The following is an 18822-nucleotide window of genomic DNA, read 5'->3' on the forward strand; positions in this document are numbered from 1 at the left end:
GGGGTGGGGGGTGGGGGGGGGGGGTGATATATGCATTAATATAAAGCACCAATCAGAGCGTTCGCTTTTATCATGGTGGTACTTACTCTCGTGTGTATCTAGACACTAAAAGTCTTACAATATCCAACGTTGTTTTTATGATTGAATTACGCAATCGTTTCTTATCCTCGAGGTCGCTCGGCCTGTATAATTAAATTCAGCTTTTCAATTCCACTCGGAGGGAGAATCTTCAGAAAGAGTTGACATAGTGTCCGAGTCTACGCGAGTCATCGGTTGACATGCGGTTCGCCTCATCCTCCTCCTTCTTCTAGCCCCTACTCTTGCCCTCCAACGCCACAACCTCACTGTCCCCACTGTCCATCAACTCCTCCTTCTCCTCCCTTCTGCGCCTACTTCACGAGCGCAAAAAGCTCGAGTGTTAAATCGGCCGTCAATTCGACTGTCACCTTACAGCAGCGAGGAGCCGCTCGACATTGTCAAACAATGATTCGGCGGTTTTGAGCGGCGGACGGCTCGTTAAGGCGGCCATACTTCAGGAGAGGCTCCTTCTCAATCTCGTTTAAAATCTCCTCTAGCCACGTCGACGGCTTTTCAGGGAGCATTGGTCTCGATAATGTCGCGGTGCAACAAGCCAAGACCCATTCCCAAGTTAATCTCACTTTTTGCCGTTAACCGTGGGATTTCGTCTCGTAAGTCAACGGCACACCGCCACCACCACGGAAGCCCTAGAAACTAACCTCGGCTCGACTCTCTATCGATCCGAGCGGAAATCGCGCACCCTCGTTGCCTTTGGATATTGATTTGGTGCGAAGCCGTGGAGAGGAGGGGGAGAGGGCAAAAGGGGGCAGTCGCCAGCGCGCGAGCTCCTGAAACTTTCCATGCGTGCGATGGGGATGAAAGGAAAGTAACGAGCTGCGGCGCCCAGGCGATCGATGCCACGGGAGTTTTCCCGGGCCGATCGAACGACAACTTTTACATACGAGCAACGAACGAGTCGCGACCTCTGTGCCTCAAATTTCACTATTTCGCAGGCAGCCCCTACGCACCTACGACAAAAAAAATCAATTTTAGCTGGCTAGTCGAGGGCTTTCGCTGCACGCTCGCCTACATCCATCGTACCCACCCGTTATAAAATTTTCGAAAAGGCGGGGCAAACATACGTAAAGCCTCGACATGCCATTTGTGTCCCGTGCATTTGCGCGCATACTTGTTCTTGAAGCACCGGTGAATCGGCAGAATCGGGGTCGCGGATCGTTAAATGACAGAAGGTGGTGGAGGAGTAGGAGAAGAAGGAGATGCTTGATCGGTATTTCCTCGCGTCATCGAGCAACGGCAGAGCGTACAATTTTCTTTTGCCGATCCGACTCTCTTCCACGAGATTAGAGAGCACAATGCTCGGTTTTCTCGGTCCATGCTCGTTTCCTCGCACTGTTATCATTCGCGGATCTCGGGAAAACGCGCATTAGTGAGACGCGAGCGTGGGTAAACGCGATTTCTCCGCGACGAGCGAATTCTCTCCGCATCGAGCCGAGGCAGTTTCTTCATTGTTGAAGGCGTGTAGGGTCGGCTCCCGGCAGGAAATTGTTCTCCTCCCAGGGATGAGAAGTATCACGACGTAGCTTCGGGCTAACTTACCGTTCGCTTTCGAGTCACAGCCGTGGCGAAGTTCGCGGATGGCGCCGCATCTCCTTCCGGGTCGCCCACACGTATCACGCGCATACGTGACCTTAAATAAAAGCGAAGACGTCGTTCGTCTGCTGGTTGTCTAGCAGCTCCCGGCGATATCGAGGATATTCATTATTCGGTGGCTACCGCGAGAAGAGCAACAGCGCCTATTTACTAATAGATACGCGATGAGAAGGAAGTGGAGGAGGCAGTGACGACTTCTCCGGGCGGCGTAAGAGCGTCCAGCCTTTCTTCACTTTCGCAGAACGTGTGGAGTGTCTTCGCTCTCTCTCTCTCTCTCTCTCTCTCTCTCTCTCTCTCTCTCTCTCTCGGTCTCGGTCTCTTCCCTCGCTCGTTCTCTACCTCGTATTTCTGTCCCGCCCCCACTCCTGGTAAGCGCATATACCGTTGCTTTGGTTCCTTTTCTGCCTCGACAAAGTGAGGTTGAGAGGAATAAGAGAAAGATAAATATATAGAGATAGATAGATTGATGAGGATAGACGGACATGCAGACAGACAAACAGAGAGTGTGTGTGTGTGTGTGTGTGTGTGTGAGAGAGAGAGACTATGATAGACGGGGACTGAAAGCCAGCCAGACGAGCTCGGCGACAGAGATGATGGGGACAGCGAGGACGACGACGACAGTGACGATGATGACGATGTCAAAGTTCCCGTTACGAAATTTCTTCTGCGAATAAGCCAACGAGTGCTCGTCCAATCCTTTTCCTCGAGTCGCGCTACTGATTGCTGCCTCTCCGCCTCGCGAAACCAACGCCTTGGATAATAATTTAACCTCGAATGAGTTGACGAATGCGTTCTCTGAATGAGGAATCGTGCCGTCAGCGTGGCCAATAACGGCCGATATCGAGCATCTCTGCGGCCTTGAAATCATTCCGGTTTTCGTTATCGCACGCAATCTCGTTAAAACAATTATCACGACATTGCGGGAAAGAGGAGCCGATTGAATTTCACCTGCGCGCGCCTCATTATCCATTGCCGAAGCGAGCGATAAGAAATGGCGGCCGCCATTACACAATGAGTCGCGAGCTCATCCTTTGCATTCCTTATCCGCCTTACCGTTACGCGACACGATTCCCCGCCCGTACGCTCCTTATAGAGCTATCCCTGGTAGCTTTCGGCGGACCTCTTCGTGACGTAATACCGGCGCGCAGGCCAAAAGGACAAAACGAAAGGCAAGAAAGCGGAGAAAGGAAGGAAGGATAGGAAAAGAAAGGAAAGGAAAGGGGGAGTGGTGGAATGGCATTAATGTCGCAGGTGATAGGAGGACGTGCGCTATGCGAAATAATGAAAATACGATTGCGATCGCCGGAGGGCGAGGAAAAACGGTGAACGGGGAACGGGGAACGGGGAACGGAGAACCGGACGACGCGTGTCGTGCATTGGCGACTGTGGGGCCCGTGAGTGGACGAGGCGGGGGCAAAATTACATAAAAGGACAGGAGAGCCGAGCGATCGGCTTCACCTACGTCCTCTCAGGGTCGCCGCGAGATCTCGCCCACGGCCTCGGCTCGGCTCGGCTCGGCACGCTACACGCACTCCCGCGATTTCCGCTCGCCTCGGGCCTTTGTCGCAACCCCCGTCCCTTGTCACTTCCCCGACTCTTCGCCGAGTAGCTCCCAAGGAATGACGGGTACTGGGTCCCCAGCGGCTCCTCGGCAGGTCCCGTCCTCTCCTTAATGCCCGGCGCACTTCGCCTCACCCGTAATCCGACGCAGCGCGCTTTATGTGCCGCATTCTGACGGCCGAATACGTAAGAATAATTTGCACAACTTTTCGTGCTCGTGTAAGCGATTTTTCCCCGCTTGTCGCGCCTCCAATGTTTCTTGGCGCTTTTTCTAAGCGCAACCGACGGGGCACTCCCTCGCAATGGCCAAGCATCGAAACCAAATACTTCGGCGAAACCTGTCGGTGAAGTCATCGCGCATTTTAAATGGTTTTTTATTATACGGAGATGAATGGCAAATCGTATCTCACTAAATGCTCGCGCTTGTTTATTAAGATAGGATCTCGTTAATAAACTTTACAAACGAAACTTTTTATTAGTGTTTTTGTATAAGCGGACGACTGTCTCGGGTGAGGAAACTGAAAGAGGCTCATTGGATAGAATCCCCTTGATTTACTACGGCTCTCGCAAAATAGCCTATACATCTCTATATAGAAGATGAGGGACAAAAGTCGTACTTGGTCGGAACATGAAATACAATAAACTATTATGTTACAGCGACGACATTAGACTTGAAAATAGTTATCTCGTCAGCTGTTGTTCCTCATATCAGGGCATATAAAAACGTAAAAATAAAATAACGCTGGAAAAAAATAATTACTCAAACTCACGCGAGCCATTTTTTAAAGGCGCTTGATCAGTGTTTTTTCCTCGAGGAAATATCAATTAAAGCAGCGAATAGCGATGACGACATGATTGCGTAACCGAGGATATTTAAATTTCACGAATAACAAGAGTTAAAGCGTCGATGCCCCTCTCCCCTACCCCTACCCCCTCCACCATCACCCTCGCTCACCCACCGTCCATCCAACCTAGCTTAAGTAGAGGGCAGCATTTTCCGGTAACCAATACGACGTCATTACGTAACTCGGATAGGTAATTTTCCAATAAGAAGGTCCATTAGCATTTTCCTCGCTACTAAGCCGACACTCCTTATCGCTAGTCTTAATCGAAAAAAAAAAAAAACCCCCTCCCCCTCCCTCCTCCACGTACATGGATTAACGTCGTTGGCACACTGTGTCTATTACAGCTCGTGAAGACCTAGGGGAAGAAGAAGAGGAAAAAGTAGAGGAAAAAAAAGCGCTCCTATCATCGATAAACGACAATGCATGAATTCTCAACACATACCTATCCCCATCCAACGATGCGTCCTCACCCGAGAACTGCATTTCGTTGCGCGCGCGTCTATATATATGTATATGAGTATCCTCTCCCCGGAGAAACGCGAATCCGCTGACGGCGTCATTCCCCGGGCGTGCGAGAAATCGCACGAGGGGTTCGTTGAACCCTCCCGGGAATTCCACGGAGAAAGAGAGAAAGTAAACAGAGAGACAGCTGTAGGAAGGCATTGGACTCGCGAGAGCTGATAAGTCCCGTGTGCGCAGGTGCCTGGAGGAGTGAGAGAAAGAAAGAGAGAGAGAGAGAGAGAGAGAGACAGAGAGAGCGAGAGAGTGAGTGAGTGAGGGGGGAGGAAGATAGAGAGAGAGCGAGGACTCTGGAATTCCAGCTTGATTACAACGAACGACACACGCAGGCAGTCCGTATTATCGGTATTCATAAGATTGGGCTTGTTTAGCTTTTTCGTCGTCCCCTCTCCCTTCTTAGTAACTCGTGCGTGGCTCACCGGAACCGAAAACGTCCAGAACGAAATGCCTTCTGCGACGAGGCTGATACACACCGAGTACGCTCTTTCGCCCCCCCCCCCCCCAATGAACCACCCACGGGAGTCCACCGCGCCGATGTTGGTCTACGTTGGTCGGCGATGGTTAGCTCCTTCGTGCGTCCATTCGGGTGATGCAATCCAATCTTTATGAGGCCAATCGACAGCACACCGGTCAATCTTATGTTGACACGCGGTTATTCGCAGACTTTGCGAGTGATTACGCTGAAATTAGCGTGTCGGTGGTAGTTTGGACAATTGACCAGGCGGATTCGTTGGCGCGCGTTTCGCCTGCTTGGCGGCTCCCCGTCCATCTATTAAATTGAGTTTCTCACTCTGAAAATTGAAGGAGGCGAAGCTTTGTTTCGGCCCACTGGCTGTCCCGATGTAATAGCGAGTAATAAAGAAGGGCTTCGCATTAACATTCTTTAAATGTCCCACTGGAGGCGCACGTATGCTTTGACATGGGGGTGGCTGGGTGGGTGGTGGTGGTGGTGGGGGGGGGGGGGAGCGTGAGAGAACTTAGAATAATGATAATGTGATGAGAGAATGGAGACGAATCGTTGAAATAGCTATGCTAATGATTATATGATTTTTGTTGCAGATCACGTGGTAGGAGAACGTGATAAGAGCCGAGGGCAAATGAAGAGAAGAGCAGAGAAAATAACGAGACGTCCGAGAGAAGCTGAAGGAAAGTGAGAAAGCGGAGCAGAGCTTTCGAGAAGTAAGATAGCGAAACGAGAAAGAGAGGGAGAGAGAGAGAGAGAGAGAGAGAGAGAGAGAAGAAAAAAAGTAAAGCGAGAGAAGGTCCCATGTTAGCGGACATTAACGGTAACCTGGCGGATCTGAGAAGCGAAGCTGCGATGGCGTCGCAGAGGTTTTGTCTGCGCTGGAACAACCATCAGAGCAATTTGCTCTCGGTGTTCGATCAGCTCCTGCACGACGAGTCCTTCGTCGACGTGACGTTGGCCGTCGAGGGCCAGTTACTCAGGGCGCACAAGATGGTTTTGTCCGCCTGCAGTCCCTATTTTCAGGTAAGCGCCATCCTTCCTTATGTTTTTAAGGTATTACATTGACGTTGGCGGTGTGGATGTCGCCCCCTCCCCCTCCCACCTACCACACACATCACACACACACACACCACTCAACTCGGAGTTTTGAATGACCTGTCAGGGGTGCGCCGCCTGGTAGCCAAGGGATTTAACTTTTGAAATTATATGAACTCTCATATCAAAGTCGTGTTAAAGTTTACTTCACGATTAAGAATTTGTAGTGGTACGCGTACGCAAAACATTCGCGCCGTCTTTCTTTAAAGGCCAATCGTATTATTTTCTTATCGTCGAGTATCGGCTACATTGGAACCTGTTAAATTACAATTTTCATTAGGCCAAGTTATACGATTTGTATCTGAACGGGTAACGTTAAAAAGGAAAAATCAAAAAAAAAAAAAAAAAAAAAAATCTGCCTATTAAGTGGGCGCTTTGCAATTGCGATCGTGCGAGCATGAGAATTTGTTTTAAAGAGGCGCCGATTATTCATCATCGGGCAATAGCTGTTTCACTCTTTCGTTCCTTATGTGTATGACAATAATGAAATGCCTGAATCAGCTATGCTATTTGTTGAAAAGATGGCAGCATATTTTTCAACGGCACATCATATGTTTGTGTCCAAGCACTACCGAAGCAATACAAAGCCAAACTTTACTTCGTTCGAGGTAATTTTTATTTTTCCCCGATTCGTCAATTTTACAACTAATCTCACGTTTACACTATTGTTATTATTATCTTAAAATTATTTATCAAAGCTGTAAAGTACTGTATAAACTGGTAATAAGCTTAAATATTTAATATGTCGTTAAAAGCCCAAAGATCGCGTGGCTAACAATACAAAAAGAATTTCAAACACTGCATGATCTATTCTAGCGATAATTCTTTTTTTGTACCTACGTTTTCTAGAATGCCAGGTAAATTCTCTTCTTCTTCTTTTTTTCCTTTTTTTTTTTTTTTCAGAGCAATTGTTTGTAATCAAATGCTTTACCTCATATTACATAGTTATTGTGCAGCGATTGATCAAATAATAACAGATTTCAGGTCAAAATAATAAATTGCAGACGACGTAAAATAGTTTCTCCGTTGATAATGGAAGCAAACAACAACATGAAAGTTTAATATTTTTATCATAAATTTTACCATTCATTCGAGCATTTTCAATCAAGACCTTGATTTACTTCATTTAATTCATCTCGAGTCTTAAAAATTATGCTGACCGATACCCACTTAAAATAGTATATACATTGTCGCGAAGGGGAGAACATACTATTTACCTTCGCTCTTTATTGAAGCAAATGTAAATACTTAACCGGTAAAAGCCCAAACGACTAGACACAATTATGTGTCACAATTAATAGACTTTTGCGGGCATTTGAGAAAATAAGTTTGAGCAAGGGAGAACGTGGTAAGATATAATTGCTAAATAAAGTTTCTTAATCGGTGTAAAATGTCCCCGGTTTACCACGGCCTATGCTAATCCATCGAAAACTGCTTTCTATCAAAACATGGCGATTCATGGCACACCGTCAATTACAATATGATTGCGTAAGCGATTCCTCGTGAGTAGATGGTATTATTGTAATATTCGCTATTCGCTATAAAAATTAGTGACATTTGGGAATTTGGGTATGATATGCTCGTTCGGTAGGCACGGGCGTACTTAATCGCCGGGTATTAATGTCGGTATTCCATCACTAGGTGGCCATGCATTCGCTGAAACGCTATTGGCATATTCTCACAAGCGGTGCGAACATCGGTCATTCCTATATATATAAAGCCAAAGCTGACGTACCGCGGGGTTTACGATGAACGACTATCCTCTATAAAATAATAATACATACTATCTGTTATAAGTGCTGTATATTATTATATGTATCGTTACAATTATTCAATTAATGAAGAAAAGAGGGGCGCGGCGGGATTTGACTCTCTGTGTGTGTGTGTGTGTTTGTGTAGTATTATTATGCTATGGGATCATCATCTTGTATTATATAATAATATAGTGGGGTTGCTGTGATAAAATTACATGTCGGTTTAAGAAGTTTTTAGAAACGACAAAACAACAAATATCATCATCTCATACCACTTCCCCACCCCACCCCCTCCTCCCCTCGCTTTGATATTACACTTTCGCATTAAACAGTTGGCTGAAGGTGATCGATGAGCGAGGGAGAGAAAAATGAGTGCTAGGCAGGTACCACATTGGATTGCGTGTTATACTTAGCAATGACCATATACTAAGACTGCCTAACATTAATTTGTTATTAAATTTTTTTTTTTTTTATTTATTTATTTTTTATTTTATAAATAAGGGGCAAGAGTGAGAGTAGTTAGTTGAGCAGTATCGGTAATTATTGTGGGGTAGGGCAGGTTTGCCGATAATGGGATGATGATGGATAAGCGAAGGGTGCGGGGGTGGGGACAACGAAAGGGAAAAACAACAGATGGATTTTTGCTAATCATGCCACGTGCTCGAAATCCGCAGGCCTTGTTCGTCGGCCATCCCGACAAGCACCCGATCGTCATACTGAAAGACGTGCCGTACGTGGACATGCGCAGCCTCCTGGACTTCATGTATCGCGGTGAGGTGAGCGTCGACCAGGACAGGCTCACGGCCTTCCTGCGCGTCGCCGAGTCCCTGCGCATCAAGGGCCTGACCGAAGTCAACGAGGACAAGTGCGACCTGCCAAGCATCACCTCCTCGTTACTCGGCAATCAGAACGCAGTGCCGCCACCACCCCCCAATCTACACCGGATAAACCAGCTCGGCCAGCACCATCACATGCCCCAGAAAAGGTACGAGTCGTTGCCCCCGCGACGTTCGTAGCGAAAAAAGATAAAAAGAATGGAAAGTCACGCGCCGCTGTCGCCCGTAAGCGAGGTAGCGAACGGAACTTCATGGCGCTCCTCGAATTTTCCTCGCGCGTAGTTATATCTTTTTCTTTTTTCATTTTTTTATTTTACCACGGCTCCCTTCGCAATCTGGCCGTGAAATTCACCTCGGCAAACGAAACGATGGCTCCGCTCTGCTGCTCCTGCATACTCGGCTCGACACGCTGTGGCTGGGGCCGGGTCGGGGGCGGGCGCAATGGGCAGCGGCATTTTAGACCCCTTGCTCGATACAGCATTGAGGGAAGAAGGAACTTCATACGTGCCGAGCAATTTATCATCCTTGCAATTATAAAAGGCTGTGCTTATGAATTGAAAGCCGAATGTGCGAGCTCATTAATTGGTTCGTTAATTGCAGTGGTAGAAGGCTGATTAACGCGTTTGCTTGACTCAATGTTCAGTTCATTCATTTAGTTCCTTAAAAGATAATGGGCCGAGCGCGTTTTATCGACCAAACGTTATTTAATTCATCGTGTAGGAAAGAAGACGAAGAAGAAAAAGTCGAAAAAAAAAAAGGATCTTTACACGTTTGTTTAGTGCGCGTGCTCCCTTCATTGAGTTACAAAGTACCAATTGTCTCTATTCCCATTATCAAGAGTTCGGTATCTGTAAGTCGCGATAAAGCTCGCAATAATCGCTCGGTCAATTAACAACGCCAGTTCTCGCATCCCTTATTTATTTGTTTATTTATTTATTTGGCCAAACTAATGTCGCGTTAACGGCCATTGGATTAACGCGAACAATTAGCGTTAAAACAATTGTCAGCGATTTTTTTAATGTCGTCGTTACCGATAAACAACTGTTGAACAAACAACGTTTGAATCAAATTATTTTTTTTCTTTCTTAAAATCGCGCTAATAAATAATTTCGACGTATATGAACGAAAGAGTACGTAACGTTGAGCGACTCGAGTGAGGCATGCTGGGCATTTTTCCTCGGAAAACGTACGCAATCATAACGCTTTTTCTGTCAAAGAAATTTACGATTAAATAACGGGCCGCGTAAAGCGTTGAGAAATTACCTAGAAACTTAAAAAAAAAAAAAAATGTACGAATCCAAATAACAAGCCAAGATTTTGGGTAGGGCGGGAGGGGGGGAGGAGCTCGATCGGCATTATCGTCGTTTGTATTCTAACCAATGATTATCGATAATTCTCGATAACTTTAAATGATCTCCCACAATTGCAATAAGTGCAACGACGACAGCGACATGGAGAGCGACGATAACGATAGCCGTAATAAAGAGTAAAAGCCGAGGAAATGTCACGAAGGGAGATAGATGGTGGAACTAACTAAAGTGACATTTTCCATGGACAGGTACCACCACATGTCGAGCCACCCACTGCTAGGCTCGGCGCTCACGGCGCCCAAGCGGAAACGCGGCAGGCCGCGGAAGCTGAGCGGCTCCTCGGACACGCCGATAGACACGAGCCTCGGCCAGGAGCAGCAGTGTTCCGGCGCTGACCTCGTCCAGGGCTCGCCCGAGATGATGGAGATGAAGATGGGCCTCGACTTCCAGAGCGAAGCAGCGCAGAACAGCAGCGCCGGTAGCAACGCGTCGGCGGGCTCCAACGGCAGCAACGGGGCGACGAGCGGCAACGCGGCAAAGTCCTCCGCGAAGAAGGACGAGCCCACGGAGAACGGCACCGACCAAGCGGACGCGATGCTCCTCGTCAGAATCAAGGGCGAGCCCGAGCCAACGCCCAGCACGTCTGCCCAAGGTAAGAGTCCGCGCCGGCGAGTCTCCACTACTCTGCCGTTTCTGCCTTCCTTAAACGTCGACATTACGTATACACCGTACGTTACGGCACCGCACTCGATTCCGTTGAGGCGGTTGCTGCTATTGCTATTGCTTTGGCGGTGATTGGCGGCGGCGGTGGCGGTGGGGGGGGGGGGGTAGCAAAGCTGCATTTTCGACTCGGCGGTCGGGTCGAGCGAAGAATCCAACGGGCATCGACGTAAAAGTATTTCACCTCTTATCTGATTAATCGCCATGTAAACGGTTACTTTACACGGACGGACCCGTCCTGGCTCGTAAGGCGATCGACCTTCGAACATCCCATAATCGATGAGTCTGAATCGAGTGATCATCGACGTGATCGGGCAAATTGAAATGAGAGCACAAATTAAATCGTGTTTACCTACAGTCGAATGCTGACGTCGTTATCCTTACCCTAGCGCAAACGCCTTCGCGACGATTCTCTTAGGATACGAATGATATGGCTATTGCCGCGATTAACGACTTTAGTCTAATGTTGCCGCGTCGTCGGCCCTTAAATAAATAATACCGAGATATGCGTGTCGTCGTTGCTCTTGTTTGATGGATCGATGAAACGCGCGTGCGCGCTTAACCACAGGGGCATCGAGGAGTGTTTTATAACGATTTTCCTACGCATTTCAGCTAAGGACGAGTCATTCACGCGGCCGCTGAGTAGACAAGGGAGTGAAAGTTTTAAGCAAGGTAAGAGAGACCACGAAAGCCTTATCCTGCCTAATGATTCCACGCGATTTAGCGATTTCCTTATTTGTAATCAGTAACCAATAACAAGTTTTTCAAATGCATTGCTAATCCTTATACTGCAGGGGAATAATTTTTTGTTATCAAGTCATTCGTCAAGAAAATTTTAATGACGGATGATAAACGCATGATGACGAATCCATGCATACATCGCCAGTCTCGTTTAAAAAAAAAAAAAAAAAAAAATAGAGACTATGTTGTTGACATTTTAATTCAATTTTTTTGTCCAAAGGATGAGTGACGCCTACGTCAATTTGTTGACGATTTTATATTTATATGTTTTAACGGATTGTCATACGGTATTTTCCATACTTTTATTAATCAGTCGCCACTTTGACACGCCAATAGTTTATTCGGCTTCGACGTTGTCGAAAATCGTTCGAATAATATTTAATATATAAAGTGGCAGTTTGTGTTACACGGATGGACACGTTTTAAAATGTGAGCATGTGACATTAACGTGTGAGAAATCAATCGTTGCCGTGAAGTCGATCGAATAACTGTTATTAAAGTTTCAAATACGACTTTTAAAGAAGAATTATACAGCGATAATAATAGTTCTGGCAATGCTGCTTAACTCGCATCCTCCGATAAAGTGCATGAAACAGTGGAACATGAAACAGAAACTCTTTAAGTCACTCGACGAGCTCGATATTCTTAAAAATCAGTGATTTTTCACAATTTGAAAGATTACTCGATAAGAGAATATTATTACCGTTACACCGTTACTTTCATTGTGAAATTAAAAGCAAAGTGCGTCGAGGTGATGTGAAAATTGATAACTCGGTGAACGTGTGTCATATGTGTGTTCAATGCACACGTGTAGTGACTTATCGGGAGAACTTAAAACGCTGCAAGCAAACCTCCCATGCATGGTGTGTGAAATATGGCCCCCCTTACTTTTTTTTAGCCACGCTATATAAAACCACTCGAACATCGCGAGACATTTATTCGTTCCAATGCTTTATGTCGTTCAGCGTTGTCTTTTCTTATTTTATTATATTATTTTGTCATTGTTTTTCTAATCTCAATTACCGTTGCCTATATACGCTTTTTAATTTTTGTAAGGTTAGTAAAGTATTCGCTCTTCCCTCTCATCCATCATACTTCTCGTTCTCTCTCTCTCTCTCTCTCTATATCTCTCTCTCTCTCTCTCTCTCTCTCTCTCTCTCGGTCTCGGTCTCGTCTCATAATACAGCATACAGTAAACACTATTTTGAAAAAGAGTAAAACTTATTACATCATTTTTTTAAATTAATGTTTTTGTTTATTAACTTTTAGTCGCATTACGGCAATGTCAGTTTTTGTACATGTTTCAAACGCGATGTAGTAAAATTAAATTTCATCAAAACATTGTTATCTTAAAAAGTTTTCAATTGGTAAATCAATATGCTGAGGGAATTGAGATTGTTGAACTTTAAAGAAATTGAATTGCCATAAGTAAATATATAAAACATCTTCACACCACTTTACTTTCTGTTACTTACATATTCAAATCAACGTATTTCCAATTACTTTATTATAAGAAACTTATAAATACTTTAGTTTTATTTTATTAATAATAGGAAGCGAAAAGTAGGGTGAACGAGAGTTACGCGGAGAAAGAGAGAGAGAGAGAGAGTAAGAGAGAGAGCGAGTGATGGGGGGGGGGTGAGAAGAAGGAAAGAGAAAGAGAGAAATCTAATGAAAATAATAAGAAATAAATTTGATGAGAGTAAGACAATAAGCAAAAGACGAAAGAACAGCAGGTATAAAGAATTAAAAAATATAGACTTGTTATGGATGGAAATTGAAGTAAGTCAAATAAATAGTGAAGTTACTCCCTTGAATGCTGTAGTCTCCAAATAATTTAACCCACCATTCGTGTACTATACACGACATATATATAAAATCTAGAAATATTATATATGTAGCGATGGTATACGATTGTACAACAACAACAAAAACAAAAAAAACACCCATTTTATACTCACTTATTCGGCCAATGCGTAGCGCACCTTCGTTCTCTTAGCAAATTTCTAACGGACTTATATATTTGTATCACTTATATATTATATATATATATCATAATTATGTCTACAATAATTATTATTATTATTATTTTGTTATTATTTTTTTTTAAACAATATATTTTTTGTTTATCTTTATTGCATTCTCACTTTTCCCGCACAAGATATTATTTTATGTGTAATAAAGATAAAAAATTGAATGAAAGAATAAGAGATGAGAACGTGAGAAGATGAAAGAGTTAGAGAGAGAAAGAGAGAGAGAGAGAGATCGAGAGAGAGACAAAGAAGGAAAAGATATATAAAATGGTAAACGAATGTATGCGCTTCGCTGCCATTGGCCAATTTGGTAAAAGGAGGGGGTGGAGCCAGCTATGCGGTGCCTAAATTTTAAAAACGCTGGTTGTACATTGTGTGTACATACGTTTTACACACCTGTTTTTTTTTTGTTTTTTTTTTATTTAAATATATGTTTCTTTATTGTACTCGATTACGAATCGAAGTCTAATTTCGTATGAATTTTTCTTTTTTTTTATTTCTTTTATTTATTTTTTTTTTACAAATTTTTACGTTTATTCGGAAAGTTCAAATATGAATAATCGTGCTAATAAAAAGAAGAAAATATCTATATATATATTTTTTGTGTTTGTGTTTGTGTGTGTGTTTGTGCGTGCGCGCGCGCGCGCTCGTGCACACTATGAGTACACACATGTGAGTACAGACACGTGTATGCGGATGTATGCGTATGTATATATATATATATATATATGTATATGTTATATGTATATGTGTATATATATATACCTTTGTACATATGTATATGTATATGTATATGTGTATATATATATATATATATATATATATACCTTTGTACATATGTATATGTGTGTATAAGTGTAAATTTAAAACGATCGATAGACTGTCAGGGGAAGATGTCGAGAAATTTAAGAATTTCTATATTGGTCGGAAAAATTTAGGAGGTACGGAAAATGTATAGAGATAAACAAGGAAGAAATAAGAAAGAAAGGGAAAATATTAGTGTAAGAGACGTTCAAAGTGCAGAAATGCCTCTTATGTAAATCATCATTTGGTTTTTTACGCCGCAGATGGGGCTGTTCGAATTTCTATCATATAAAACACATGTGTATTATAAAAACAGAACATCAAGTGCATATTATACGTCGTGTATATATAAATTTTTATATATACGTATACACCAAAATAAATTAAGTTTGATAATAGAAAACGCAGTTTAAAAAAATAGTCATAAAAAACGTGAGTGCTCGAAGACCGAAGAATCGTTCTATGATATGTGTATATGTATATATATATATCTAGTGAACACGTGTTGTTATACTTTGTTCTCTTGCGCAGCAGGTGAGTTGAGAATTGAGTCAACTTTGAATTCTGACGTTACCTTTGCGCGGGGAAGCGAAGAACTAGGGAGGCCAGCCGTTCAATATGTAAAAACGTTCTTTTTGATGTTAAAAAAAGAAAGAAAGAAAAAACGAATATTTTCAACGAATTTCACTTTAAAAAAAAATACTACATTTTTATCAGAGCAGAATCTGATTTTTCATTATCTCGATGGACAAAGTCGATCGTCGTCTCGTGATTCGGTTTAATTCAACGGGCGTTGGAATGTATAATGTAAAGAACAAAATGAAAGCAAGCGTACGATGGGATTATTGAATTAATTAATTTTTTTACTGTTATTATTAATTTCAAAACCTTTTTTAATTTGATTTATATCGCGGTCATTTTTGTTTCTTAAGTGTGATTGTGTGTGTCTCTCTGCACTTTTGCTTTATTAGCATACGTAGACAATTTCTCCTATTTATTTACTTTATTTTGCCCACGGGTTTATTAAAGTTTTGTCATACCTCTGAACATATATAGTGAAACTTATCCAAAGGCTTTTCATTGTTAAAAACACTTATTGACGATTGAGAATTATCACATTTCAAATTGCTATGTTAGACACTTTATCATTAGCCTTTATTGTTTAATGATTTCTTTGCGCCATTAAAATGAAATAGTTTACATTGTAGATGAAAAGAAGCAAAGAAATTATTTTAAGGCTGATATTATTATTATTACTACTATTATTATTATTATTATTATTATTATTATTATTATTATTATTATTATTATTATTATTATCATTATTATTATTATCATCATTATTATTATTATCATCATTATTATCATTATTATTATTATCATTTGCTATTATTTGCTATTATTTGCTATTATTGATATTATTGCTATTGTTACCGTTATTGCTATTATTGCTATTATTATTATCATTATTATTATTATTATTATTATTATTATTATTATTATTGTTGTTGTTATTGTTATTAAATAATATTTTTTATTTGCAAAGTTATAAAAGTTTCTTTCACTTTTAATGATTATTAAATTCAACTACATTTGCTTGGAAGCGCGAAAAATGCCAATAAATAATAATTGACAGACTAGAATATGAAATTTTCTACGATATTGCTCAATCAAGGTAACGCTTTCTTTGTTTTTCACATCCTCTTAAAATGTGTTTTGCCGAGATGTTGCACTTCGGCATCGGCGTAATGATTTATTATTATAACAAACTCTTCAAAAAAAGATTCTCAAAAATGAATTGTAATTCTCGACTTCTCTTTTTATTCCGACAACGTTCAAGGGAGGGTGGGGTGGGGTGGGAGGGTAAAGCATTATTAGCTAGTCAGTTGATTGGTTTTCGCATGGCCTTTATAAGGGGATAAAAGTCAAGATAATACTTTTATAAATTTATCCTGCAAATAATATGAGAAACGATCATGTTTGTACAGATATATTAGACAGTCAATACGATAAAGGATACAAGTAAATTGAGAAAGCGACCAATAGAGAGGATGTGCGAGAAAGAGAGCAGAAATTGAATGGAAAATAAGCCAATTGTGCTTCTACAGAGACACACACGCACACTCCATGTAAAGAGAAGAAAGATAAATTGTTGGTTCTACGATTAGGAGGGGGGTGGGTGGGATGGGGGGGGGGGTATGGGGTGGGGCGTAAATTTTTATCAAACTCTAAATGCTCTTGAGTATCTGAGAAAAGTGTAAAAGTTATATGCATACATAAATTATCGAACACAAAATGAAAACCCAAAATTCAAATATAAAATGACGACGATGACGATAATAACATCTGTATAAGATCAATTTTGAAAAAGTAGTAGTATTAAAAATGAATGAATATAAACGCGGCGTCTCTTTTGCTGGCTCTACCCTTCCTCTTGCTTCCCCCCACAACGAATTCGTTTATTATTTTTTTTTTCTTTTGAAGTATACTCTATATCTTTCTTTGAGATTTTTTTATTTTTTTTTTTTTTATTTATTTATTTATTTATTATTTATTTATTTTTTTTATTATTTATGTATATAATATACTCTTTAAATCTATGAACTTCACTATCTTTTTCTTCACACGCATTTATGACGTGCTTCCACGACAATAGCTATTACCGTAAATAGTGCAGTTCTAGCACGTTGCCGCACAGAATCCTATGTATTTTGTTTATATGAATATGTATCACAAATATAATGTGTTTATGTATGCACAAGTACACGCTGACACATGTACCCGTAAGTCAATGAAACGTATTACAATCAAGCAATTGCATTAACTGATTATCGAGTTTTTGATAAATTTAGCCATTCTTAATTAATAAACGGATTCGTAATCGCTCGGTCAATTGAGTAAATGTCCAAACGTAGGAGCATACGCCATTGCTACATATTAACGTAAATTTCCAAAGTATAACGAGAATATATGCTCCTTTAAATATTTGAATAGGCTTTTCATTCATGGTGGAAAAGAATATTTTGCTTACGCTATGCGAGAATTTCTTTTTCAGTATATACATTCACGAACAGATTAACTTACACTTGAGCACGAATTCTGATATCGACTATGACAGAACGATGATAGATTAATGCCACTAATAATTTCATTAACCTAGAAAATACTTGTGCAGTGAATAAATTTACATGTCGTTCGCCCACGAATTGACTTATACGTGTATTAAGGCAAAATGCTAATATTAAAGAATAAATATGATTATTAAAGATAATAAAGCCCTATGAATAATTTAAATTCGTGTACATAAAAACACACAGTGAGAGAGTGGGAGAGAGTAAAAGAGAGAGAGAGAGAGAGAGAGAGAGAGAGAGAGAGAGAGTGATAGTCAAAGTGAAAATACATATTCATGCATATGAAACGAGCTTGATTCAGTATAGAAAAAAAATATATATATGTATATATATATATATATATATATATATATATATATATATATATATAGAATAGCATTGAAGGAATAAAGTCGAGATGTTGGAGGCTTTGTCGTACCAAGGAAGTACCTCATAAATCCCGGGTGAAAGCAGCAGGCCGTGCATCGCTATTCTTGTCTCGTAGCGGCCCGCAAAAATAGTTTTGCAGATAATTCCAGTTGCATCCAAATCCGTCGGGGGCCATCGGCAAGCCCCCGCGCGGATCGGAACTCGTGGCCTCTGATCATTCAGTTTCGGGGCGCGGATGTCGACCTCGACACTCATCGATATGTCCCATCCTAATCGTCGGTCCAAAGCGATGTGGGGTGGGTGGGTCGGTGGCTGGGGCTGGCCGTCCCGCACCAAAGAAAACTGAATGGTCGGCCACGAGCGCAATATCATATTATTGACTAGCGGGAACAAGGATAGCGGTGCAGGTGGCCGTTGCCGCCGCGGAGAATCGCAAGACTAACGAACACGCGCCGTGTTTTTTGCGCTCTTTGCAGACGGCGAGGATACGACGTCGAGTTGCGGCGGCGGCGGCGGCGGCGGCGGCGGTGGCGGCGGCGTCGGCGAGTTGACGAGGGAGAGTTGGGGATTGGGAGAAGGCGACGAGTGGGAATTTCTTTAAGAATTAGAGTGCCTTAGCGAGCTTTCAAAATTACTAACAAAGGCTACTACTTACTCGCTTACTTGTTTCCGGGGCGCGCAGAGCCTCGAGGGCTCGTTACTTCTGCCCAAGCTGCTGAGCAAGTCGGAAGACGAGCTCAGCGACCTAGAGGGCTACGAACTCCTCAAAGCGAAGCACATGAGCAACAGCACTGGCAACCTCGAAGCACCCGGTACGATGATGACAACAACGACAACAATGACGACTACGACGACGACGACGACGACGCCTACAACGACAACGACAACGACAAAGTTAAAGAAGAAGAAGAAGAAGACGACGACGACGACGACGACGACGACGACGACGA

At 42.3% G+C, this 18822-nt stretch overlaps 1 protein-coding gene across 1 annotated transcript in view; it reads left to right on the forward strand.

Annotated features, from left to right (window-relative positions):
• The window catches only part of LOC105367698 (protein tramtrack, alpha isoform-like), a 103344-nt gene that overhangs the window by 68571 nt on the left and 15951 nt on the right, over positions 1-18822 (forward strand). Inside the window, exons 2-5 of the mRNA XM_011506466.1 lie at positions 5673-6102; positions 8603-8913; positions 10323-10726; positions 11407-11466. Of these exons, the coding sequence (XP_011504768.1) occupies positions 5881-6102; positions 8603-8913; positions 10323-10726; positions 11407-11466 (997 nt within the window). The 5' untranslated portion in view covers positions 5673-5880. The remainder of the gene's footprint in view (positions 1-5672; positions 6103-8602; positions 8914-10322; positions 10727-11406; positions 11467-18822) is intronic.

The sequence above is a fragment of the Ceratosolen solmsi genome, unplaced genomic scaffold (genome assembly GCF_000503995.2).
Source record: "Ceratosolen solmsi marchali unplaced genomic scaffold, CerSol_1.0 scaffold7, whole genome shotgun sequence".
Classification (NCBI taxonomy): domain Eukaryota; kingdom Metazoa; phylum Arthropoda; class Insecta; order Hymenoptera; family Agaonidae; genus Ceratosolen; species Ceratosolen solmsi.